At 51.7% G+C, this 24,262-nt stretch overlaps 1 protein-coding gene across 1 annotated transcript; it reads right to left on the bottom strand.

Moving 5' to 3' along the window:
* Window positions 1–1,540: 1,540 nt before the first annotated feature.
* Window positions 1,541–23,272, bottom strand: THBS3 (thrombospondin 3). The gene is made up of 22 exons (XM_044448600.1): window positions 23,074–23,272; window positions 22,054–22,310; window positions 21,274–21,376; window positions 20,285–20,311; window positions 19,366–19,448; window positions 19,126–19,177; window positions 17,932–18,080; window positions 17,678–17,818; window positions 17,250–17,327; window positions 15,234–15,386; window positions 14,998–15,108; window positions 13,816–13,923; window positions 13,249–13,408; window positions 11,959–12,077; window positions 10,956–11,008; window positions 9,945–10,138; window positions 8,006–8,184; window positions 7,341–7,389; window positions 6,121–6,317; window positions 4,273–4,445; window positions 2,678–2,817; window positions 1,541–1,983 (listed from the first exon to the last, which is right to left on the bottom strand). The coding sequence occupies exons 1-22, from the start codon at window positions 23,243–23,245 to the stop codon at window positions 1,928–1,930; spliced, it is 2,754 nt and encodes a 917-aa protein (XP_044304535.1). The 5' UTR covers window positions 23,246–23,272; the 3' UTR covers window positions 1,541–1,927.
* Window positions 23,273–24,262: the final 990 nt, after the last annotated feature.

The raw sequence follows: 24,262 nt of genomic DNA, 5'->3' as shown, positions 1-24,262 counted from the left end.
TCAATCCGGAAGGATTCAGCAGCTGGGGTGTAGGGAGGAGAAGCCTCCCCAGTTTAGTAAGGGGCAACAGGTGGCGCCCCCACTTAACGGATGGGTTGGCACAGGGCCTTTCGGGGACGGCACCGGTCCGCAAAAGTTTCCCCAGGAGGCAGGAGGGTCTTTGGGGGCTCAGGGACGCGGGCGTGCGCCTCCTCTGCTGCCGGGAGGGTGCCCGCCCCGGCGCATGAGCAGCACTCTCGCAGGCCCCGCAGCGAGAGAGCGAGTGGGTGGGGGCTTCTCCCGCCACCCCCCCCCCCCCGTGGCTCCCCGCTGCCTGCGAGCGAGCGCGGCATTCACTTGACCGTTGCTGGGACACTCGTCTCCACGGCAACGTCCGAGTGCCTCGGCCAGGGTGATTATTTAACCGAACTCCCAGCTCCCCGAGTCCCCGCGGCAGCGGTGGCGCCGGGGGGACGGTGGGTGCTCGGGTGCTCCCGCTCCGTGGGCGCGCTTGGGGAGCAGGCTGGGGCAGGGACCCGAAAGGAAAGTGCCTGAACTTTTGCTTTTGCAGGTCTGGGGACGTCGCTTGGACTGGCTGGCGGCCCAGCGGTGACAGCGCCGTGCTTCCGAGGGGCCCAACGGCCCATGAGCATCCGTGTTTCCGGGGTGGCAAGAGGCATGGGACGGAGTGCAGTGTTGTTCGTTCTCCCGCTAATATTGCACTTGTCCCGGCCTCCTGCTGTCCTGGGCTCACCAGCTGGGGACAAACCTGCCGGCCAAGTGACCCCTTCTGCACACCTTTGGGATACGGAGTCACGGTGGGCTTTTGGAGACTGCAGAACGGTGGAAAAAGACAACAGGACAACGTGAATTCATCCGGTTGATAAAGAAGGTTGGCTTTGGTCAGGAGAAAGATTCCTTGTGGGGAGTGGATTCTCTTGCTACAGCCAGAAGGAAAAATGTGCAGCAGCAGAAAGGAATTAATAATAATAATAATAATAATAATAATAATAATAATAATAATAAATCATTACTTTAGTAATAATTATTTTGAGAATGCTTTCCTTAATGCTCAAAATGCTTCTGTGTCTCAACACAGAGTTCAGATTCTTATTTTTGAAGAAGAAAAAAAACCCAAAATGCAGTCGGTGTTGAATTTGGGCTTACTGCTATGAAGGTCAACTGGATTAAGGATTCTTCACTGCACCTCACCCCCAAGAAGACCCTGGAAATGATAGCTAAACTAGAAGGGAGAACTCAGGAGTGACAGAACTCTTGCTAACCCATGGATGGCAGAATTCCTTTTTCATGGGTGGTGGGAGAGAGATGGAGGTCAAAATATTGTAAAAGCTTTTTTTTTTAGATGTATGGAGAGTGAGGCTTGTTGCAGTATGTACTAACTTTTCCGTTGCACAGGACAGTCTTGGGTGGATCCACAATGAGCCAAGCTTGCATGGTGAAAATTCAGAATATTTCAAGCTTAGACAAGGAGGCTCGTTATCAGAGCTCCTGGCCCACCCTCCAAACATCCACGGGGACTGAGAAATTAGAAAACCAGCCAGAACTTTTATGGGCAAATTCATGTATCCCCAAAGGGATGGGAAAGACACACCAGCAGAGACAGCATGCTGGTAGGAATTAGCTTTGTAGCAGCCCTCTCCTATTGGCTGGTTCCCTTGCCCCCCATAATCCTTTGCTGATTCCTTTGGTCAAGGATTTTTGTGAGTCCTGCAGACAAAACTGCTGGACTCTGGCTATCAACTTTTGCTTTCCCAAAAGAAAAGAGTGACATTTTCCAGTCCAAAGTGTGCGTGCGTGTGTGTGTGTGTGTGTGTTTGGGGCAAAGGCACAGAAACGATGCCCACTTCGTTAGGGTGGGCGGCCAGGAGTCTTTGAGAAGAGAGGTCCTGGTTTTGCATTGCTGGCGGGCTTCTCCGATGTCCCTCGTTCAAGGTCCTTCCAGTAAAATCCGGCGGAACGGCTCAAAATCCTCAGGGATAGTATCTGCCAAAAGGGAGAGTGTTTCAGAAAAACAGTGCCAGAACTTCACTGGTTCTGAGCCCACAAAGTTTGGCTGGTGCTCGGCCACTTCCAGTTTCTATGGAGCAGCTGCCTTACTCCTGGGAATTGCCCCTCGCATATTGCCCAGCTATGGGAATTGGAAGCCACCGTTCATACCCATGCAGTGAAATCCTAAGGTTGTCCCCACAGAGTTCCATAGGACTTGTTCCCAGGTAAGTGTATGTCACATTTTTTGGGTAACATTTATACCCCAATTTTTTGGTCTGAGGGGCTCAAGATGGCTTGCACAGTCCTCTGCTCTGAATGTTCACAACAACCCTGTGAGGTAGGTTAGGCCAAGAGTCAGTGGCTGGCCCAGTCACCCAGTTGGCTCCGTGGCCAACTGGGGACTCAGACTCAGGTGTACCTGAGTTCTAGTCCCAATTATGATGCCACATCAGGTCCAGAATGGCCACTTAGGTAGCATTGATCACGTTTGCCACTTACGGACTTGGGCTTGGCTTTGGTGGAGGGTTTTTCTTGCTTTCAGGCCCTCTCTCCACATCCCACCAAAATGCCCTGCTTTCACGGTGAATGCCACCCTATACCGTTTTTGCTCTGACTCCAAGGAAATCGGGCCTCACTGGGGACTACAAAGCTCCACCCAACCGGCCACAGTCGTCTTCGGACGGCTCACCGTTGCAGCGATACTGGAGGTTGGACCAGATGATGTTCTCCTGGGAGAAGCAGAACACCCCCAAGCGCCCGCCTCGCATGGTCGTGTCAATGATGACGCCCGAATCAGCCACCAGCTGCGGTCCTTCGTAAAGCAGCACCCTGTCCGTGGGGGACATAAAGCGTGGAAACATCACCACGGGGCACGATAGGAGAGGGAGACGTGAGCATGGACCTTGGAAGGAGCGTTGCCAGAGTCTAAACACCTGTTTGCTTTTCAGGGGACCGGCTTTCCCCAGCCTGGTACCCACCAGATGTTTGGGGCGACAGCTCCCTGCACCCCAAGTATTAGCCATCCTGGCTGGGGTGACACATGCCTGATTTTGCAGTTGCGACTTCACAAGGGTAAGCGATTTCCTTTTGGGGAATTGATGCTTTTTGTATTTGTTTGTTTATTTTAATGTTGTCCGTGGGGTTGTGAAGAGTCAGGCACGACTTTGCAACAACAACAACAACAATTTATTTTAATAAAATACATTGTAAAGAGAGGGAAAACATATAGGAAAAAGGATGCCAAGGGATATTTGGCAATAATTTATGTATCGACCAAGTTCACCAAAAGGCAAAAATTTCAGGAATGGATGTTTTTGGAAGGCTGTTGGGGCCCCCATCCGCTCCCTGATGCTTGTTCTGAGTTTTGTCCTGTTAAACAGAGATGAGACCAGCCCCAGAGGTCTCCGGGACTGAGAAGAACCCCAAAGTTTCCTGGGACTGCTGTTTTGTCCAGGAAAATGTGTCCCGGGTCTCTCAGCCACGGCTAGGGAGTGTCCACGCCTTCTCAGGGTCCACACCGAGCCGCTCTGGCCAAAATGCAGCGGGATTTGAGTAACTTCCGGAAAATGATGGAGGCTGGCCCGGCCCGGGACATGGAGGGGAGGCCCTGATGGGAAAGGGGGCAGCCTGTGTGTGTGTGGGGGGGGGCTCCTTTTCTCATGCTCTTGCGGAGAAAGGGGGAGAAAGTTCCCAGGGCCGCTGCTGCTCCTCCCTGCGAGGCCCTCTTCTCTTCTCTTCCCGCACAGGCGCTCCCCTCCCACCTCCTTCCATTGTCCAGTTTCTTTTTGCATTTTAAAAAGGCCCGTGGTGGGCCAAAGCATTCCACGGGTTGCCATGGCGACCCAGACAATGGGCCGTGGGGCCCAGCGCCTGAACGGTTCTGGGGAAGGCAGCGTGGGGGGGGCCAGTTCCCAGTGGGAAGGAGCTGCCCCCCCACCCGCTCACAGAGCTGTCAGCTCAACATGAAGGCCGGCCGCGTTATTAAACAGGAAAAGCCCTAGGGAGGGGGCCTGCCGGCGCAGTGTTTACCCCCAAAGCCTTGAGTTGCCCCCACCCCTGCGTAGAAGTTTCCCCTCTTGCGTCTCCTCATGGCCTCCCCACAGCTAGAAACGCCTGCTCTGGCTTTGCCCTCGCAGACGGCTCGAGTGAGCAAGCCAGGCTGCACAAGCCCAGAGTGGGGGGAACGACTACTTGCCCTGCATTTCTACCCCGCCTTTCCTCCGTTTCCGAGGAAGCTGAGGCAACGTACGAGGCTCTCCTCCCCACCATGTCCCCGCTCCTCACCTGATGTAGCCCACCTGGGGCCGATGCAAGAGGCGCCACCGGTAGGAGGTCTTGTCCTTCCACCCCACATTGCGTGGGTCCTTCCAGAGCAGCCGCACGTGGTCGGGCGTGTGGCCCGTGTGCCACAGGGCATTGCGCAGGTATTCGCCTGGGCCCGTGTTGGACTTTATCGCCTGCCGGGGAGAAAGGCAACAAGGGGGTAAGGGAACAGAGAAGAACTGACGTCTTTATCTGCATGCATTTTGTTTGCTTTAATGTTTATATCCACGTTTTAGCTTGCAGGGAAGGCTGACCCAGTGCTCCTCTTCACAACAACCCTGTGAGGTAGGTTAGGAGGAGAGTTAGAGACTGGCCCGAAGTTATCCAGTGAGTGTCATGCCTGAAAAAGGACTTGAAACTCAGGCTCCAGAGCCCCGGTTTCATGCTCTAACCAGTAGGCCACATTTGAACCTTTGTGACAGGAATCGGCCTGTGGACTCCGTGTAATTTCGGACTTCCCTGTGCTTTTAGCTCATGTGTTGAAATGATGAGTGAATCTATGTTATGTCGGGCATCTTTGGTTACGCATGCGATGGGGCAGAGTCAAGAGCCTTGCTAAAAGTGGAGGTACGGGAAGAAAGCTAGGACCCCTCGGCCACCTCCTGACTTCCTCATGGGGGGGGGGCAGCAGTGGCTTCTGCATATAAACAGCCTGCAAGGAAGGGGTTAAAAGTGCAACTCACAGGTGTGGCCTTTGGACCAAGTTCAGTTGCAGGCAACTCTCAGAGCCCTAGAGTTTAGGCCATGCTGGCTGAGGCTTATGGGCATTGTAGTCTGCCCCCCCACCCCCCAGAGGGTACCAGGTCCTGGAATAGGCTATATTAGCTCCACTGTTTGCACAAGTCACTTGGCTATCAGTTGGTTTCTCCTCATGCAGAAGAAGCCGTGATGCTTGACTTGTGGATAAGGGTGGCTTGTATCCTGCCTCACAGCAGACTGACTGGTATTTCTTCTGTTGGACAGTCCTGCACTTGAAGGTTATCCTCTGCATGGTCCAACCCTGGTTTAAAGAGAAGAAACCGAAGAAGGGGGAGCAGAGCAGGGGCCTCGAAGCTGCCCCCCAGAGCTGGTGGTAACTGCATAGTGGATGGAGCTGAGTGGGGAACCTGCTCAGGTGAGCTGCTTTCCTTTTCTGAATTTGCACCTATGTGCATAAATTAGCATGTGCGCACGGTTTACGAACCCTGTCCTCGTTTGCTTTCAAAAATGCCTTCTGCTCTCAGTTTTGGTCATGTGTCAAATGGCAATCCTAGTTGTGCAGGGAGGACTTTTTTTCCTCTTCCCTCCCCATTAGTGTTTCCTTGTATGCCACCTCTGTTCTAGATTGTAAGTCTGTCATAGTTTTACTGATTATATGTAAATCACTCTGAGAGTCTTTTTTTGGTGGAGTGGGCCGAGGAGCAGGATAAAATGCAATAAAGACAGCCAGTGTGGCATAATGTTTATCAAGAGCTGGGAGATCTGGGTTCTAGTCTCATATTCAGCCTTGAAGCTCATTGGGTTCCTTTGGGCCATTTATGAACTCTCAGCCTAACTTACCTCACAGGGTTGTTGTGAAGATAAAACGGAGAAAGCGGGGATTGTGAAAGCAGCTTTGTTTTCCTTGCAGGAAAAATAGCTGATAGAAATATATCAGAAATGAATATTGCCTGGGAAGAGAACACCTAAATTCCAGAAGGTATCTGTGAGTGGAGCGAACAGCATTACCAATGCAGTGCTATATTTCCTGGGTCGTCAGTGCTTGGGGTAGATTATCCCTGAGAACCCTTCTCCCCTAGGGCTTCTCTTGGGGGAGAGCCGCTGACTGACCTTGAGTTGCAAGCTCGGCTCTGCCACGGCACGAAACGGCGTGGCCTGCCAGTAGGTCTGCTCTGTTTGTTTCCACATGACCACGTAGAAGCTGGCGCTGTCTTGGTAGGCAAAGATGAATCCGGCATAGTCATCGTCGGTGATGGTGTTGACGTGGAAGGTGCCCTCAAAGTCCACCCCGTTGAACGCCGTGTATCCTGCCCCACAAAATTGGAGTGCGTTAGGGAGTCCTGCACTGCGAGCCATCAGAAGATGTCCCTCTCACCAGTCACATGTGGCTGAGTGTACAATGACAGGCCCTTCTCACCGCTCAGCAGTTCTGTGACTCCCTTACTTTTGCAATTCTTCCAGAAAGCTCTCAAGAGCCACTTATTCTAGCAGGTCTTCCCTCAAATCCGGGCAATTCTTATTAGCAAGTTTAGTTTGTCATGAATTCTGGTGTAACTGATTTCCCTGAAACATTGCAATAGGCATTTTTAATTGGAACTACTTTGTCTGTGTGGGGGCGGGGGGAGGGTTATGACAGGAGAGGATTCCAGTGTTAGAGGCAGCCCAAAAGGAATTTCCAATAGAAATATCAGCCACATTTGCATGACGCTTCAAAACAGCCTGCCACAAAACCCCAGAAAATGCAGCACTGCAGAGAAGCTTGGGGGTGGGAGGGAAACAAAAGATCCTTTGCATTCTTGCAAAGATGATCAGAACTTCTCAATGGAGGCTGCTAAGGGGAAACCAACACTGCAAATCGGGCTGCAGCTTTTGTTGAATGGAGTGCCAGGTGAGTGAAGAACCTGGTGACTTCTAACTGTTTGGGACTCGTAAGCCCAGTCTAGGAGTAAATCCCTAATAAATTCTTCAGGACATCAGCAGCCATTGACCTAGGCCTTCTGAAAGACAATTTTTCCTCTTCCCTCCTCATCTTTCTTCCTTGCACGTTGCATCTTTTGAAATCGCATGCCTGCAGCAAGACAGTTTTGTCTTACTGAGTGCATAGAAGATGCTGCAGGAAACTTTTAGGCAGAGGAGCAAGATAAAAATGCTTTACATATATCAAATAGCTACATGTGGATATGAGAGAGAATCTTCCTCTGATCACTTTCCATCCTCTACCTACCCCAACCTCCCAGCATGTGGCAGGCCCAGCCCTACCCCTCCTCTGGGTGCCAAGGAGCATTTTGTCTTGTGTAAGTTTAAACAGTCCATGCTTAAATGCCTCTTACCCACAGCCAAGCCTGGGTCACTGTTCATTGTCTGTACAATTTCCATTCCCTGGAAGGTGGGGAGAGAAAAAATATTGCTCACAAGGAGGTTGATGATGGGTTAGAGATGACAGCGCTACCTATCAGGGGCCTCTGTTTCCCTTGGCAGTAAAAACATCAGGATAAACTTGGTAATGTTAAGATTCTGTTCTGCCATGAAGCAGGGAGAGCTGGAATAGGGTGGCTCCTCTTCCCCTGAAAGTATATAAGCAGGACAAATTTCCGCTGAATATCTTCACCATCATAAGGGCCATTCATGGGTGAGAATAAAGAGGGCTTTTTGGTGGTGGTCCCCAGCTCCTGAACACTCTCTCAGGAAACTGTCTGGTTCCCACACAGCTATCTTTCCAACCCCAACTGAAGGCTCTTCTGTTCTCCTGGAATTTTAAAAGGATGTTTAGATTAGTGTTTTAAGATGCAACCCTACACGGGCCTGCGAGTCCATCTAGTCCAATAGAGTCAGCACTGACTGGCAGCTGCCACTCGCCAGACTTGTGGACACGATTCCTTTCTAGCCCTACTGAGCTAGAGATTTTCTGCATCTGCCACAGAGACATACCGCCCTTCCCAAAGTCTCCCCCCAGATAATAAATCCAATTTTGAATGCCAGGCATCCCTCACAATACCTGGTTGAGAACAACCCAGTTGGGATCAATCTGGGCATCGCCCTCGGGATCCAGGATGACCGTCTGGTACGCCCGGAAGTCGGTCAGTGTCACCTCAGAGCTCTCTGGGCACACGTCCAACGGGTCAGCCACGGTGTCATTGTCGAAGTCCTCCTCACAGGCATCGCCCACTCCATTGCCTGAACAGAGCCATAAGCAGGTCTCGATTGATTGATTGATTGATTGATTGGCTGATTTATATCCTGCCTTTCCTGCAAAGGGCTCAAGGCAGCTCACACCATTCTCCTCCTCCGTCTTCTCCCCACAACAGCAACCCTGTGAGGTAGGTTGGGCTGAGAGGCTGTGACTGGCCCAAAGCTGCCCAGTTGGCCCCATGGCTGAGCGGGGACTCGAACCCAGATCCGCTGAGTCCCAGTCCCAGGCTCTTAACCACAACGCCACACTGGCTCATGACATGTGGAGCATGTCAGAGGAATGAGCCTTGCTACGGATCTCTGGCACCAGGGAATCTCTTGTCCCCCGAGTGGTGAGCCGCTTCTCATCCAAGCGCCAAGCTAGATTTCAGAGAAGCTCTCAGGCTGCATTCCAGGGAAGGGTGGGCCAAATCCACAAACAATGTAGATTTCAGCACGTAATAGCTCACTGCTTTCAGTGCCTATAATTTTTATGACATTCCACTTCTATCCCACATTTTTTCCCTCTTTGCTCGGAACCCCAGGCTGCTTACAAGATTTTCTTCCTTTCCAGTTCGTCCTCACAACAACCCTGTGAGGTAGGTTAGGCCAGGAGTCAGCAACGGGCTCAAAGTCACCTGGAGAGCTTCACAGGCTGATGGGGGGCTAGATCCCGGACTTGGTGGTGGAAGTTGCCCCCAAAGCTGCACCTAACAGTCTGCAATTTTATTTAGGTGGCTGTCTTGCTTCATGTAGGGTTAAGGCCCACGAGGGCAACGGAAGGAGGCTGGACCGCTGATTGGAGTTGGTGCAGCTCCACAGCCCTCACCTTCCTCTCTCTGACATTCCCCTTTTTTCTGCTTCCAAGGCCTGGTTGTGATGTTCCTTCCACCCAGGCCTGGCCTGGGGCGCAGGGGCTTGGCCTTTGGACTCCAAGCACCAAGAACAGAGAACTTCAGTGTTAGAATCTGAAAAGTCCTATGGTAGAAGGGCCAAATTCCATTTCAGAGAAGCTGAATTTGGTACAGCCAAAGGCCGAAAAACCTAGTATATGTGAACTGATGCTCTTGTTATGGGAAACGAATCCTTAGGAGAGGCAATTCAACCTTGTAGAATGGGGAAAATATGCCGAAGTTGGGAAGGGATGGGAAGGGAACCACACAGCAGACTGAAGCTGCAGGTGGGCCAAATTCTGCACCTTCAGTGCACCCAAAATAACATCATCCATGCACCAAAAAGCAGCACACTTGGCTACCCTGAAGTTTGCAGAAATACAAATGTTAGCAAAGAAAAGAAACCGAGTGTGTGGGAGGGAACTCGCTGCAAATAGTGAGCTCAGTGGTACTGAATGCTAATTGCCTCCAGGACAGGGGGTGGGGAGACTCACACATCTCCTTAGCTGGTCTGTCGACACCCCCACAAAATAGCACCCCGTGTCCCCCTGACCTGGGCAACTTCAACAGCGGCATCTCCATCAGATTTTCTCTTCCTTCCAAGGACATATCCAAGAACGGAAAACGCAACAGGCGCCAACTCTTCTGCAGAGTTGCAGCTTTTCCTTGGACTGCCTCCCCCTTAAAGGGCACTGCCCAGACCCACCCACCGAGCTTTAGGCAGGGCCGGGAAGCAGGATCTCTGCTCCCAGTCTGAGTCGGCGAGGCTCACCTGGGAGGAGGCAGTTCGATGCACCTGTGCGCACCGAGCACACTTCTCTGAAAAAGAGTTTCTGCAGACGCAGATTCGGTGCCGGCCACGGTCCCACTCACCATCCGAATCCTTCTGGTTGGGGTTGGCAACAAGACGGCAGTTGTCTGGCCCGGGGGGCACGTAGTCGGGGATGCCGTCGTTGTCGTCGTCGTTGTCGCATTCGTCTCCCAGGCCGTCGTTGTCCGAATCTAGCTGAGAGCTGTTTGGAATCTCTGCACAGTTGTCTTTCGTATCCTGGTGACCGTCACCGTCCCTGGCAAAGAGGAAGTGGCAGGAGATGGAGCAACCAGGTGCTGAACTATTGCAAGGGGGCAATATTTGTGGGAGTGGGAGTAAGAGAAGGGCTTTTTTAAAATTATTTTTTGGAGGACTGCAGCTTTTGCTTGCTTTCGGAAGGAGCAATTTTCTAGCCCTTATGGTGATTATCTGAATGTGCTGTTCAATTTTGGAATGCAAAAGCTGGCTGAGGAGGTCTGGAGCAACAGAGAACAAATCTGTTCTACCTTTTGCTGCATGGCAGCCTTTCAAGTTTGTGTGCATGCGTGTGTGTTTAAAGGAGCAAGTTTCTAGGCCTCATGGCTGCAAATAGATGCTAAATTTCAGAACCACAAAGTGTGGCTGAGCATGTGCAAACCTCTGCAGCAACCAAGAAATCCCTGCTTCATGGATTTCCCATGTTTCCCATTTCATGTTTCCCATTTCTACTCCAGGGTAAACAGAGCCAGCTCTTTCAACTTTTGTTTTACAGACCCCCTTCCCAGTGAAGGATTGGTTTTCATCTCTCCAGCAAACACATTTGGGATTTCAAATGGATGTTGGGAATCAAACTGACAGTTCAAAACTTCAGCAGGGGGCTGGACTTGATGACCTCTAGGATCCCTCTCTATACATTTCTAATCCTCCACAGGGGAAGCTTGTACTATTGGGTGCTACAACCAGAAATGAACGTGTAGCCAACACTAGTCTTTGTCGGCACAACCCACCTGCCATTCCCCCTCCCACCCCACATCACGAAATAAACCACTGTTTCCGTGGATGATGGGATGGTTTTTCCTGGTTTTGCAACTTACAGGTCCTCATTGGTGTCACAAACATCTCCCACCAGGTCACTGTCAGCATCTGTCTGAAAGAGACCACAGCCTCAGGTGAGCAAACAGGCAACATGCCTTGCACATATTTGCGACAGCAGCCACTTCTGACTTGTTCAAAACTGGGCTGGATTCTGACATCTCAAAATTTGACTGTCAGGTGCACGTAGGAAAAAGGAAATGGGAGGAAAACATGCATATCTTCTTTGCAAATTTAAAAGTGACAGGATGTCCCATCCTATAGTCTAGAATCTTCAAAACAAGGCTACAACCTTTTTGACCCCAAGGGCTGGGTTAGGTGGGGTGTTTGTGTGTGTGTGTGTGGAGGGGTATCCATACACAGCTGCAGTTAAGATCTTGAAGGGGCCATAGGCTGTGACCCAGGCCTTAAAAATACTACATTAAGAGAAAGCAGTGTGTAAAAATCACACTGCGAGGGTCTCATTTGCTTTCTTTTTTTTCATTTCCATATGCTGATTCTGCTTAAGATGAGTCTTGCCTTTAGAATTCCTACCAGCCTCTTCCCTGTGCATTTTATTGCCCTTTGAACCCAACCTCTTCTAAATCTAGGCTTGTATCACCGCACCAGACGGGACCCTGGCAGGGCATATAAGAATTGTTCCACCTTCTTCAAGCCTTGCTCTTAACTTTTGCCTTGCTGGTGATGCTTTAGATTTCAAGTTAAAGCAAGAGGGCTCACAAAATTAAAATAAAATTCCCGCATGTAGAAAGCTAACATATCAAGGAGATGGGTAGGCCTAGAAACCTCCCTTCAGAGGCTACCTTTCTAGGTTCATGGTTTCCTTTTCCTCCAGAGGAGTATTCAGTCCTGTGAGCCTAAAGTGGTACGGTCCAGATACAGGTTGATTCCCGCCGCCTCCTCCATGAACGCTGGTCCCACCCACCCTGGCTGCTACTTCTTTCATACGAGTCCCGTGAAGGTGTCGTGACGCCTTCCTTCCACCCAGACCCCCAACGTTCATACCTGAGTGGGGTTGCTCATCTCAGGGCAGCTGTCGCAGGCATCTCCCACCCCATCTTCATCACGGTCCGTTTGCAGTGGGTTGGGGACCTTGGGGCAATTATCTAACCCATTGGGGATCCCTAAGGGAGGAGAAACGGGGAACACAGAAACATAGAAACAGAGCGAGTCAGAAGGGGCCTCCCGGGCCATCTAGTCTGACCCCTGGCTCCAGCCGGCTCCGCTCACGACACGCCCACCATGTGCATGTCCAGCCTATCCTTGAACACCCTCACCGATGGGGCCTCAACGACCTCCCGTGGAAGCCCATTCCACGCCCTCGGGGTCCTGACTGTCAGGAAGTGCTTCCTGGCATCCAAATGGAACCTGGGTTCCCTGAGCTTTGCTCCGTTGGAGCGGGGAAGTTCTCACCACATTGGCTTCATTCCACACCGTGCCTTTGGCAGTTCAGCTGCCTCTTCCCCACCTCCCTTTTCCTGCAGTTGCCCCATTACACATCTAGTTGTCCTTCCTCCTTTCTCTTGTTCTTTGTTTTATTTATTTGTTTAAAACTTTTGCATACCGTCTTCTAGCAAACGGTCTCAGGACGGTCTTACAATAACACAAAAGCGGAGCACAGCGTCCATTCAGTATAATAAAAACCCACTTAAAATCTCAAACTAAACCTTAAAATACCGGGAAAATAAAAAGGATTTAGCCTGGCGCCAAAAAAGAATGAAGTGAACCTCTCTGGGGAGTGTGTTTCATAACCAAGGTGCCACTGCAGAGAAGGCTCTTCTCCGGGTAGCCACCCTCTTAATCTCCTTCATGGAGGGCTCCCGGGGAAGGACCTCCGACCCAGATCTTAAGGGGCAGGCATGCACATAGGGAAGGAGATACCACGTCCTTCAGATATCCACGTCCTAAGCCATTTTTCCTCTTCCCTGAACTCTCGTGCCTCCTTCGGTGTTTTCCCAACTTCCCCATTGCAGCCAAAGAGTGGATGCGAACTTTTAAGATCAAATATACCGAGTTAGGATACCCTTCTCTCTTCCGGCTTGCTTCTTTCCCTCCCCACGTGTCTCTAGGCATCCCAGCAGGCTCATAGAGGACTGAGTCCCCTCTGTGACATCACGGCAGCTCAGCCAATCACTGCTTGAGGCTTCATCTCTCTTACAATACGGATTCTCCCATCAGCCTCTGGGCCTCGGATGGGTGTGCGTGCAGGCCAGTTCCAGGCTTGGTCCTCCTGAAGGACAGGGGCTGCCCCAAATGCTTCCCACCCCATTGCTCCCCCTCAGAGCTGGGCCTCACCATCCCCATCGATGTCGTTGTCACACGCGTCTCCTTCCCCGTTGCCGTCCGTGTCCTTCTGGTCATTGTTGGGCACGTTGGGACAGTTGTCACAAGCGTCGCCAAAAGAATCCGTATCGGAATTTTGCTGGTCTTTATTGGGAAAGAGGCGGCAATTGTCCTGCGAGTGAGAGTGGGAAGGAAATATGGCTGACATTTAGATGATGAAGCTGCCGCTGGGCCATCCAATGCAGCCTCGCCTGTTGGGGTTGGCTCTCCATGGACTTATAGAGGGGAGGTTGCCTCAGGAGGTTGCCTGGGATCCCTTTTGTGCAGGGGACGGGCAGTACCTCCGTCCATGGATCATTTGGTCGCTTCCCAGCTTTTGTGGAGGTTCCCCCTCAGTTGGGAAAGTTGCACTGCCTCTCCCAAAGCTTAGCTACTGGTGTCAAGAGAGTCAACCAAAAATAAGCAGGTGTTTTGGCCTCACACATGACCCTGGCCACCCTGACATGCCGCCCTGAGGCCTTCTGACGTGTCATCTGGCCCTCGGGATGAAAGAGGTGGAGCATCCCGGCTTAGGGGTACCTCTACGTTCTTGATCCCGTCTCCATCTGCGTCGTCATCGCACTGGTCCCCAATGCCGTCGTTGTCTGCATCTTCTTGTCCTGAATTTGGTGTGAGGCGGCAGTTGTCCTGAGCGGGAGGCACACGTACAAATGAGACAAGGCATAAAACAGAAGCAGAATCCCTCTATCAGATGTTGTGTTCCTGCAACTGGAGCGCCCCGGGAATGTTGGACTACAATGCTTATCAAACCTCTAGGAGCATGGTCAATGGTCATGCTTGCTGGGGATGATGGGGGTGGTCGTGGGCACCCAGCTGGGGAAGTCTGATCTAGGTGAATAAGTGATATGCAGGTCATCCAGTGGCTGGGGGATAGAGGGAAGTGTAGTCCAAGACACCTGCAGGAAGGTGGGAAATATAGACCAAGACACCTGGGGGTGACAGGCTGGGGAAGGCTCACCTGAGTGACTAAGTGATAGATGAAATGGATGAGCCAATAATTAATATAATGCTGACTATGATAATATATTAATTATTGATATTATATTTATAACATGGGTCTGATTATAATATTTTAATATTAGCACTTTAATTTATTTTAATGTGTGGTCATTCACATTTATGTAACACAGTGAGACAAGCAATCACATCTAATTTAGGAACTGAGCAGAGCTATCAATTATAACTTTTCGAAATGAATTAGTTCGATGTTTCTGCTTCTGCCAGGAATACAGAGTTTTAAGATCCTATTATTAGAGCCAGACATATGTGGACAAAAGCGGAAGCCAAAATGGTTAAATTAGCATCCTTTGAACTCAATCAAACTGGACAGGAAAGCAGAGACTGGTCGTCTTTTCATTTGTTGCTACTATAAAAAGAAAAATGCGTCTGAGAAGGAGCTGGTGATATAATCCAGCCCTTTCCTCTGACAGAGGGAAATGCAGTTATGGGTCTTTTTTGGCCTCGAGGCTGAGCTTCCCCTTCCTCTGAGAAGTGCGTGATTGAACTGCACCTCAGCATGGATCCGGAGTTTTGCTCAGGGCAGCAATCTCTCTCGCTGTCACTGAATAACGTAGAAAACAGAAAGAACGGCACATGGGCAGATGCTTTCTTTGGTGTGCGAGAAGCTGATCTTTCTGGGCCCGTCTCCACCAAGTGTGTGGGGCCGGGCAGCCCCCTCCTGCTCCCCTCACCGCCTCCTACCTGGGAACAGTGCTTGTTGTTGTCGATACACGGCAACGGCTCGTCTGGGTAGCCATCAATATCGGTGTCCCGTCCGCACACGTTTCCGTTTCCGGCCCAGCCCACACTACACTGGGGAGGCAAAGGCAACGCGCTTGCTTGGAAAGCTGTTTTAACCCGCGTCGTGTATATACATCGTTTATATTTTGGTCGGCGTCTGCGCACGAGCGGGGCCGTGTGGCCGCAAGAGGACTCACCGCGCAGGAGACGTCCCCGTTGCGTTCGAAGAGGCAGTAGCCGTTCACGTCACAGGGGTTGTGGCTGGGGCTCTGGCAGGTCTTTTGCGGGGTGCAGCTGCCCGTCTGGTTCCCAAAGAAGCCCGACTTGCAGGGCCCGCATTTGAAGGATCCCTGGGGAGGCCGAAGGAGCAAAACGTTGCGAAGGGAAAGGCAGCTGGCCTGGCTGGCTCTGAAACAAGCCGGAAGCCCAGTGCAGGAAGGAAACACAAACCACTTTGGGGTGTCTGTATTTTAGCAAGCATCCCATCAACCCGACATCCTCCAGGGCAGTGCTGGCAAACCTTTTAGAGACCGAGTGCCTAAACTGCAACCCAAAACCCACTTCTTTATCGCAAAGTGTCAACACTGCAATAAAACCTGAACACTGAGGTTTTAGTTTAGAAAAAACACCTCACAAGCCAGTCCAAGCAAATATATATGTATCCTTGGCAGCGCACTGACCGGCCGTGCGAAAGCTTGGACGAGTCGCAGCTAATGAGTCGCGGCTCGTGACGTCATCGCCTGGCACCACTACTCCTTTCCGACATGGCCCCTCTGTGCGCTGTTTTCTGTTGCCTGGCTGCTGGGGCGATGCTGGGGCGGCTTGGCTCGCATGCCAACAGAGCTTGGGATCAGGTGATTCCTGGACACCCTGCCTGCTCTCTGATCCCCAGGTTTGCTACCATCTTCTCAGTTCAGGCAACTCCTTGCTAAGGGAAGCTGCTGGATTCCCCCTGTGCTGTTCTCACACTCCCCCTGCCCCTTACTGACTGGTCTTCGATCTTTGGCCGGCTCTGCCCCGTCATCTCCTTGAACTCCAAGGACGTACCTGGGCAGCAGGATGAGGTGAACCAATCCCGAGGCACTTGAATGGACTTGTGCTCCTTCCCACTCTGGAGGGGTGTCTGTTTTGGACCCAACTCTCCCCCTGATCCCCAAGCCATAAGTTCCATGGAGACAGACCAGTGGGGAGCTCTTAGCCCGCATAGCATAGTGGCTAGAAAGCCGGGCTGCAAACAGGGAAGCCTTGGTGTGAATCGTTTCCCTCCCCGTTCAGCAATATGGGAGATAATAATTTGGATGTAGTTTACAGGGTCCCTGAGAGGAACTCACCTGGGTGAGGCAGGTGGAATGGGGCAGAGCGAGGGCTGAGCAATGGGGCTGTAGCCGGGGGGCATCCCAGGGCATGGCAGGAGGAGGCAAGCAGGTCTGGCATCAGCAGGGGGCTGACAGAGGGTGCCACCCCGTCCTCCTTTATTTTAACTTCCTTAAAAACATGGCATTGTTCGGGGTGGGCAGGGAAAGTGAAAGGCAACAGCAGCTGGGCTGAGGAACCGGGCTTGCCTTGTGGGAGAAGCTCCGTGCATGTTGAAGCCAGAAAACCTGGGGCAGGTACTTGGTTCAGCATTATTTCTCTCTCTCCTTCCAGGGAGTTCACACTGCAGGAGTGTCCAGAAACACTCCCTCTCTTCTGCGGTGCAGTCCAGCTGGCCACCTCAGACCTCTGGGCCCCTCATTTTGCCCCACCATAATGCATGTGGCATTGTCTAGGCCCCCTGTCGCAGTTTCCCCAGGGACCCTGCTTCCCCAAGTACCAGAGATAGGAAGGGGGTGCCTGCGGTTGACCGCCAAGCTATCCTGTCCTTTCTTTCTCTCAGTTAACACATTTTCTTCTTAGCAGTTTGGAATTGCTGTGAAATAGCTTTCTGTTGCTGCTGCAAACTGTGGGTTTGAAGGAATCATCTAATTGTCTGAGCTGGGGCTCAGGCCTCATCTCTGCCTGGCTATCAGTGTTTAGGGTAAGTGACTTGTCCGGTGCCATGCCGTTCTTGGCAGCCATCTTGTGCTAGTGCCCGGGACAGTTTCTCAAATTGCCAGAAGCGTCCACAGCCCAGGAAGGTTGCCCGGCTCTGTCCGACAGTCTCTGCAGGCTTCAACTCGTGCATGTTTTCCTCAGCTCATGCATGCACAAGACCTCTGGACCCGCAGACTCACCAGAGTGTTGGTACAGATTGCGTTGGGGTCACATCCGCCATTATTTCCATCATTACATTCGTCGATGTCTGTGCAAACCTGGCAAAAACAGGAAAAAGGAGGATGGCCTAGCAAATTAATCTAGTGTGAGAATTTATAGTCCCAGTCCCCCCCCCTTTTTTTGCGGGGGGTGGCTCTCCACCACCAACTTTGCCACTGAAAGGCAATGGTGTGGCTGTTGAAAAGGGGTCGAACTTTTCCTTGAGGGAAATAAGTTGGTTTCTTGCCAACTGGTGTTATGGGGCAATAGTAATTTCAGCAGTGGGCCAACTGGCATTTATTCCAGCTTTTCAAAAGGAAAAAGTTGCTCATCCGGACTTAGATCCAGAAGATAAACTTGTCAGCCGTCTTGGCTGAAACCAGAAGTGCTAGCCTGGCACAGAGCTCACCTGTTTGCTGGCCCGGGCGTAATCAGCTCCCACGCCAGAGATAAGATTCCCTTTGTAGCCAGGTGGGCAAGGCTCACAGCGAAAGCCAGGTGCGGTGTTGAGACACTTGGATCCGGGAAAACAAGGGTTGGCGTGGACACACTGTGGGCAGCGAGAGACGTCAGCCAGAAGCCCGAGACTGCGCCAAGCCCCCTGCTCCTCCGTTCCTCTCCGGCCACGAGCCGTCACTCCGCGCCCTGCCCTGCCCCGCGTACCTCGTTGATGTCGGCACAGTGGGTGCCGTTGCCTTCGAAGCCAGGTGGGCAGGGCCCGCAGCGGTAGCCTGGGTACTCGTAGGTCTCCATGCAGTCAACGCCACTGAAACAAGGACTCGGGTTGCAACGGGAGCGGTGTTCATGGAACCCTGTGGTGGTGGTGGTGGTGGTGGTGGAGGAGGAGGAGGAGGAAGTAATGGGGGTCCAGTGTCCATACACAGGAGTAGAGAAATAATTGGAGGACTGAGAACATATTAGCAATGCTGGCTTCCCTCGCTCCTGCTCACTAGGCAAGTTTCTAGTCCTCAGTATCCTAGGTTAAGCTTGAAACTGTACAGCAGAAACTGGAGCAGAGGTTCCAGTGCAGGGAGGCTGAAGCATTTGGTACAGTTCCTTAGAAAAGACTATTCCCACCTGTTTCTGTGTGGAATAATAAAAAGGAATGGGTGATACTGGTGAGGAGGAGCAACTGATCGATTCCATATTTGTATGGGATTTCTTTCACTTGTTTATCTGTAACTGGCTTGTTTATCTGCCCCAAAGCTTTCAGTATTTATTTATTTGATTTATATCCCCAATTTTTTCCCCCAATGAGCCCAAAGTGGCTTAATCATTCTCCTCCTGCTGCTCTCAATCTTATCCTCACAACAACAGCCCTGTGAGGTAGGTTGAACTAGGATTCTGCGACTGGCCCAAAGTCACCCAATTAGCTCCATGGCCAAATGGATACTAGAACCCAGGTCGCCCGAGTCCCAGTCCTGTGCTCTTAGCCACTATACCACACTGGCTGTTTTAGTACTACCTTCGCCAAACCTGGAGCCCACCAGATGCTTGGATTATGCTTCCCATCAGCCCCAAGCAGCATGGGCAATCAGGGAAGACAAGAGATGTCCTCCAGAAGTTTGGAAGGGCATCAGGTTTGGGGAAGGCTGCTCTGGGGTGTAAAGGTACATGTGGACCATTGCTTTTCCTGAGATGGGAAAACTGGCCAGTCAAAAGCCCCTTAATAATTTAGTGGCATTTCTTGGTGAATACTCAGTTGTAAGCAATTGCCAGAAAAGGCTGTAATCTTCAGGTGACCGGAGCCTTTGTAAAGCTTTGTCGCAGCAGGAGAACCAGCCGATCGCTTTCTGCCCCGCCCCTTCTTGTCCAGCCCCCCCCCCCCCCCGACCCCCCACCTCCCGCGGCACTCACCGCACACCTGGCATTCCATAATGGTGTTCCGGATCAAGGACATCTCCTTCACCTGAAAGGAACGGACAGGCATCACAACCTCGGGAGGGAATGGGCATTGGAAGAAGGACCGGGGCAGGGGCACCTCGTTCCCATTTGCTCCAAACCGAGACGCTGAGCAAGCAGATACCTCAGCATCCCCAACCCTGGGGAGGTGTGCTCCCACGACTGTCCTGCCCACCTGAGCTTACGGGCACTCACCTGGTCGCGCATGTCTTCTTGGAGTTCCATCAGGATCTGGTTGAAGAGAGTCAGCTGCTTCACAAGGGCTTTGGTTTGCTCACCTGCCACACAGTTGGGAAATTCAGATGACCCTTCCCTCGAAGACGCGGGAGAGCCGCTCGAGCCACTCAGAGGATGTGGCCTTTCAGATATCTCGGCCTATCTCTCCCGCCAGCCCTAACCAGTGGTCCACCAAAATTTCTGGAGGTCCACCTGGACAATGCCATCTCTTTGAGGCACACGGACACGAAAACATCCTATCAAAACCAGGATCCCTGCAACGGGTGATGAATTTCCACCCACGGTGGTACAAATTCATGATACTGCCTCTCTTCCCCCCACTCAGATGGCTGATGGAAAGCGCAACACCACTCTTAGGTCCACGGAATATCATGAAGTATTGATCCTTCATGCCGTGCGATGCTCGCTTCCCACTTTCTCCCTGCTGGGGAAGACACGGGCCCATGTAAGCTCTTCGTAGGATAACTCCCAATAGGGAGGGGACGGGGCTTGCTAAGTATGGGGGACTCCCCTGTTATTGCTAATCAATATCTGGAGATAAAAGGAGCAAGCATTATCTTATGCATGCCCTGGTAGCTTCTAAGGCACATGAGCCTGTGCAAGGAACCAAAGCTTCTCTGTGGGGTGCATGAAGACCCATGGAGAGCCGGCCATTCCCCCTCTCTGCTCCAGTTAAAAACCAAAATAGCAACGTGATCCCACAGAGACTTGTGCTAGACAGATTGTTCGCACACCACAAACAACTTGATGGGATATCTGAAATGTTGGAATCCCTTTTGGGATACGATTCCTCGGAGCCTGGATTTACAGACAGACACAAGCAATATGTCACATCATTAAAGGGAAATGAAACAATCAGAGTCATCATCCAACTCACCAAAGAGGGAATTTATCACGTTGGATACTGAAAAGGAGAGAAAGAGATATCAGTTGTAAGTCAACGACTATTAAGGATCCTAGATGTCCAGACGACCAACCCCATCAGGAGAGTAGCCCCCTGTGCCAAAATGTCTTGCTTCAGGGGTGGGCAAGTTGCAGCTCCTGGTGGTTTTAGCCTTCAGCTCCCATCCTAGCCATGTTGCCCACCTCTACTTTAAAGGCATAGTTAGCTAAATCTTCTTTTCTTTTTCAAAAAGTTGGGGAGCTGGCTGGAAGAGGCCATGTGGAAGTAAAGACTTTCATAAGCTCTGAACAATCTGAATGTGTACGTTTTGACCCATTTCCCAAATCCTAAAAGGCAGGCAAATGTAGGAATATCAAAAACTGCCTTAATTATTATTGGCTAGAGAAACGGGACTTCGTATAGATTTAAATATGTTTCTAAGTTACCATAAATGGAAAAAATGTGGGGGCTGACCCAGCAGGACCGATGTTTTTGATGACTGATGTTGTTTTTAGTTTTTCTTTGTTTTAGGGTTATTTTGAATAAAATGTATGATAAAAAAAGAAAAAAAGAAACTGCCTTAAATCGGCCACACTTTCATCTAGTTCAGTGCAAGATGAGCCGCAGTACTGGACGCTACGCCAGGCTAACGAGTCGAGCAGATCCAAAGCACTTTAGCTGGAAAGTGAAGGAAGTTACGGCGCAAAAGGAGAAACCGGCTTCATTTGAGGCTAAAATTACCCAAGAAAGGCAGAAGTGAGCAGCTGGCAGGTTGTTCTCAGAATACAAGACCCTGCGGTTTGGCCGCAGGCGAGCGGATGCGTGTCCATTTTCCCAGAAGAGAATGTTCGGTTGCTTCTCGATGGGGCTGCTTGGTGCCCCTGCCGTGTTCACGGTATCTTTCGCATCCAGGCTGCCAAGATCGGTGTTCCAGAGGCGAGATTCTGAGCGTAACCCCTCTGCGTTTCCCCGGTTCTACTTACCCGTGTTCTGCATGGATTCGTCGCCCTGGAAGGGACACTCGCTTAAGGCCCCCACGCGGCTCATGGATCCTCCCAGAATCAGCTTCAGCGACTCCATGAAGCCCTGAGTGTGGGAATGGGAATGTGCCGTTGAGAACCGAGGATGTGTGCACTGGGCACTGCTCCTTTTTAGCACCACTTCTTTCTGTGTGATTTTTCCCTCCCCGTCGGAGGAAATGCCGGTTCTCAGACAAAATAAATGCCGTTTAGCCTCAGACGAACTTCCAAACCAGATGTTGGTTGGCAACCGGGCACCCTCCAAATATGTTGGACTACAGTTCTCATCTCCCCTGCCAGCTTCACCACTATTGGGGGAGATGGGAATTGTAGTCCGGCATGTCATGGGCGGAGCCTGCTGCAGCTGGGGGTCAGACTAGATGGCCCAGGAGGACCCTTCTGACTCGCTCAGTTTCTATGTAGTCAAAGCATCTGCAGGGCACCATGGCATTGGAGCAGCCTTCTCTCCCAGTCTGATGTTTTCTCGATGGGTCCTGGCCTACAGCTCCCTTGCTGGGGGTGTCAGGCTGGAGGTTTTGGAATTAGAAAAATAAGAACGACTCCCTTTCAGAGCATCTCAAGCAAGGGGAGACACTCGTGTCTGGAGTGATACGGAGCCACTGAGAATCGAGCCAGCTGCTTAATTTTGCATAGTCCCACTCTTTATACCCTGCCTCAGTTCCTCTTCCTCGATCACACCTGGGGAGCACCGGATTTTGGGAGCCGGTCTGTGGCTTTCCTCACCTGCGTGCGGAGGTATGCCTTCTGTCCAGTCCGCACCTCCACCGCCTCCAACTGGACCAGCTCCATGGCTTTCATCTCGGGCAGGGCTACGCTGGAGTCCACCTGCTTGCAATCCACGTACAGCTCCATGGCCAGGTTGCTGCCTTGCAGGCCGGTCACCCGCAGCAAGACCGTGTGGCTGCGGCCGTCCGACAGGTTGGCATTCTGCAGGTTGACCGAGTGGATCTTGCTGTCGGCACGCAGGTACCGGACAAGGACTGGGGAACGAGGGAGAAGAGGAGGCCTGGTTAGCCTCACAGCTGTGCCTGAGCTGCCGTTCTGGCAGAAAAAGACCCAAGCAACAACGACCGGTGTGAGTAACGTCGTAGGAACGGGCAATGGAACGAAAAAGTGGGTTGGAGCGCTTGGGGAAAGCCAGGTGTGGGCGTAGAAAGAGCGGACTACCTGATGCTGTATTAAATGGAGAAACGGTCTGGGTCTAGTCCAGAGAGGACAACCACTGGGAAAGGCTCCCACTCTGGTGTCCGGTTCGAAAGGGTCACAGAGCCGGTGACATGAAAGTTGCTTCTCGGCCCGACCCTGGAGGACCTCTTTCCGCTCTGGGGCCGCATTCCATCCCGGAGGGCCTCTCGAGGGCCGTCGTCCCACAGCGGGCAGGGCCAAAGGCAGAAAGGGGTGGCCCAAACACCAGCCTATTTTTCATCAGCTGCTGCTACAGCTAACTAAGCCTAAAGCAGAGGCATTTCCACCGTTAGAACTGGGCGGATTAGCTCCGGCAAAGCTGGGGAACCAATGGGAGAATGGCTGAGGCTGCGGAGAGCATGCCCACCTGGGAGCTCCAGGTGGACCACCTTTGGTCCACAGACCTGAGCTTCTGCATAGCTGCGGGAAATAAATCCAGGCTAGACCTGCTTGGGAACAAGACATCTTCTGATAAGATGGTCCCCTTCCAGTGTCTTCCCGAAGACCCTCGCCAGACTGATCGTCTGACCCCTTTCTGTCCCCTGCTTCCCCCATCACCTTTGTTGGTCTTGCCAACAATGGAGGCCTCAAACCAGCGGCTGTTGTCCTTCTTGTAGTAGAGCCCAAACAGCACCCCGCCTTGCTTGGGGGGCAAGCGGAAGGTGGAGAGCAGGTAGACGTTGTTGACGGAGATCAGCTCCGTTCGGATCTTGCTGATCACGCTGGCCATGTGTCGCGGCTCCGTCACTGTCAGAAGGTCAATCACTAAGGGAGGAAAAGAACAGACGAGGCTGTGTGTCCCCCCACTGAGTGTGAACTGGCTTGCTTTGAGCATTTTTTCGCAGTGCGTATCACCTTGAGAGGAGTCATACTCCTGAAGGTGGCCTAGGCATCTTTTTTAAATCATTCGAGTAGCAAGACACCAAAGAGCAAGCTGCAAATAGTTTTATTTTTTCATTTAAGGCTTTAAAAAAAAATCCTGCTCGTCCGAAAAAGACAACGGCACACAAGGAAAAATGAACGCGGATGGAAGAGGAGAAGATGAGTGCAAGCAAGGCAGTCCCATGTTGGAGGCTGGGTTTTTCAAAGCGGCGAACAAAAATGGGAAGTGCAGCAGCCGATCTCCACACGAGGTGGCGTCCTTGCTGGATAGCAACTGCACACTAAAGGCCTCAGAACAGTCTTTCCCAACCTGGTGCCCCGTGGAGGCATTTGGACCACAACTCCCAGAATTCCCATCCAGTAGGGCCAGTGAGCGGGAATTCTGGGTGTTGCAGTCCAAACATGTCTGGAAGCCACTATGTTGGGGGAGGCTGTCCTAGAACAGGTCTGTCTCTGTTTTAAGTCTCTAGAACCACAGGCCATGTTCAAGCTATGAGCTAACTTATAGTTAAACCCTGGGACAGCCTCATGGGTCTGAGTTGGGAAGTCATGAGAACAAGTCATGGATGCTACATTTGTTGTTGCTGGAAACCAGGTTTGGCTCACATGTGGCGCCTCCCCTCCCGCCCTTTGTGAGTTAATCAATCCACAGATCCACCCAGCACAGAGCAGAACAGACCCCTCACTTCTCCCCGTTCTGATACGGTACTTCTCTTGTTGCAACTTAACCTTGCCTTGGCCCTTTTTGCAGCTACACAGCACGGCTGGCTCAGATTCAGCCTCGACCGGCGACAATGCAGTCATCCCTCAGGCGGCATTTATGCGGAAATGTATACAAAATGCTTTATGTTATGGTGCAATGTGT

Source organism: Varanus komodoensis, unplaced genomic scaffold (assembly GCF_004798865.1).
Source record: "Varanus komodoensis strain SLA01 unplaced genomic scaffold, ASM479886v1 scaffold55, whole genome shotgun sequence".
NCBI lineage: Eukaryota > Metazoa > Chordata > Lepidosauria > Squamata > Varanidae > Varanus > Varanus komodoensis.
Note: the sequence above shows the minus strand (reverse complement) of the source record. Positions and strands in the feature narration are given on the sequence as shown.

Bases quoted from the DNA above. Each gene is read 5' to 3' on its own strand.
- THBS3 (XM_044448600.1), bottom strand. From the start codon at position 23,245: ATGGCCAGCGTGATCAGCAAGATCCGAACGGAGCTGATCTCCGTCAAC. The intron at 19,449-20,284 runs GTGAGTTGGATG...ACTGTGTGGCAG, and splicing joins CGTGATAAATTCCCTCTTTG to GTGAGCAAACCAAAGCCCTT. The intron at 8,185-9,944 runs GTGAGTGGGACC...GGCTCTGTTCAG, and splicing joins CAACCAGAAGGATTCGGATG to GCAATGGAGTGGGCGATGCC.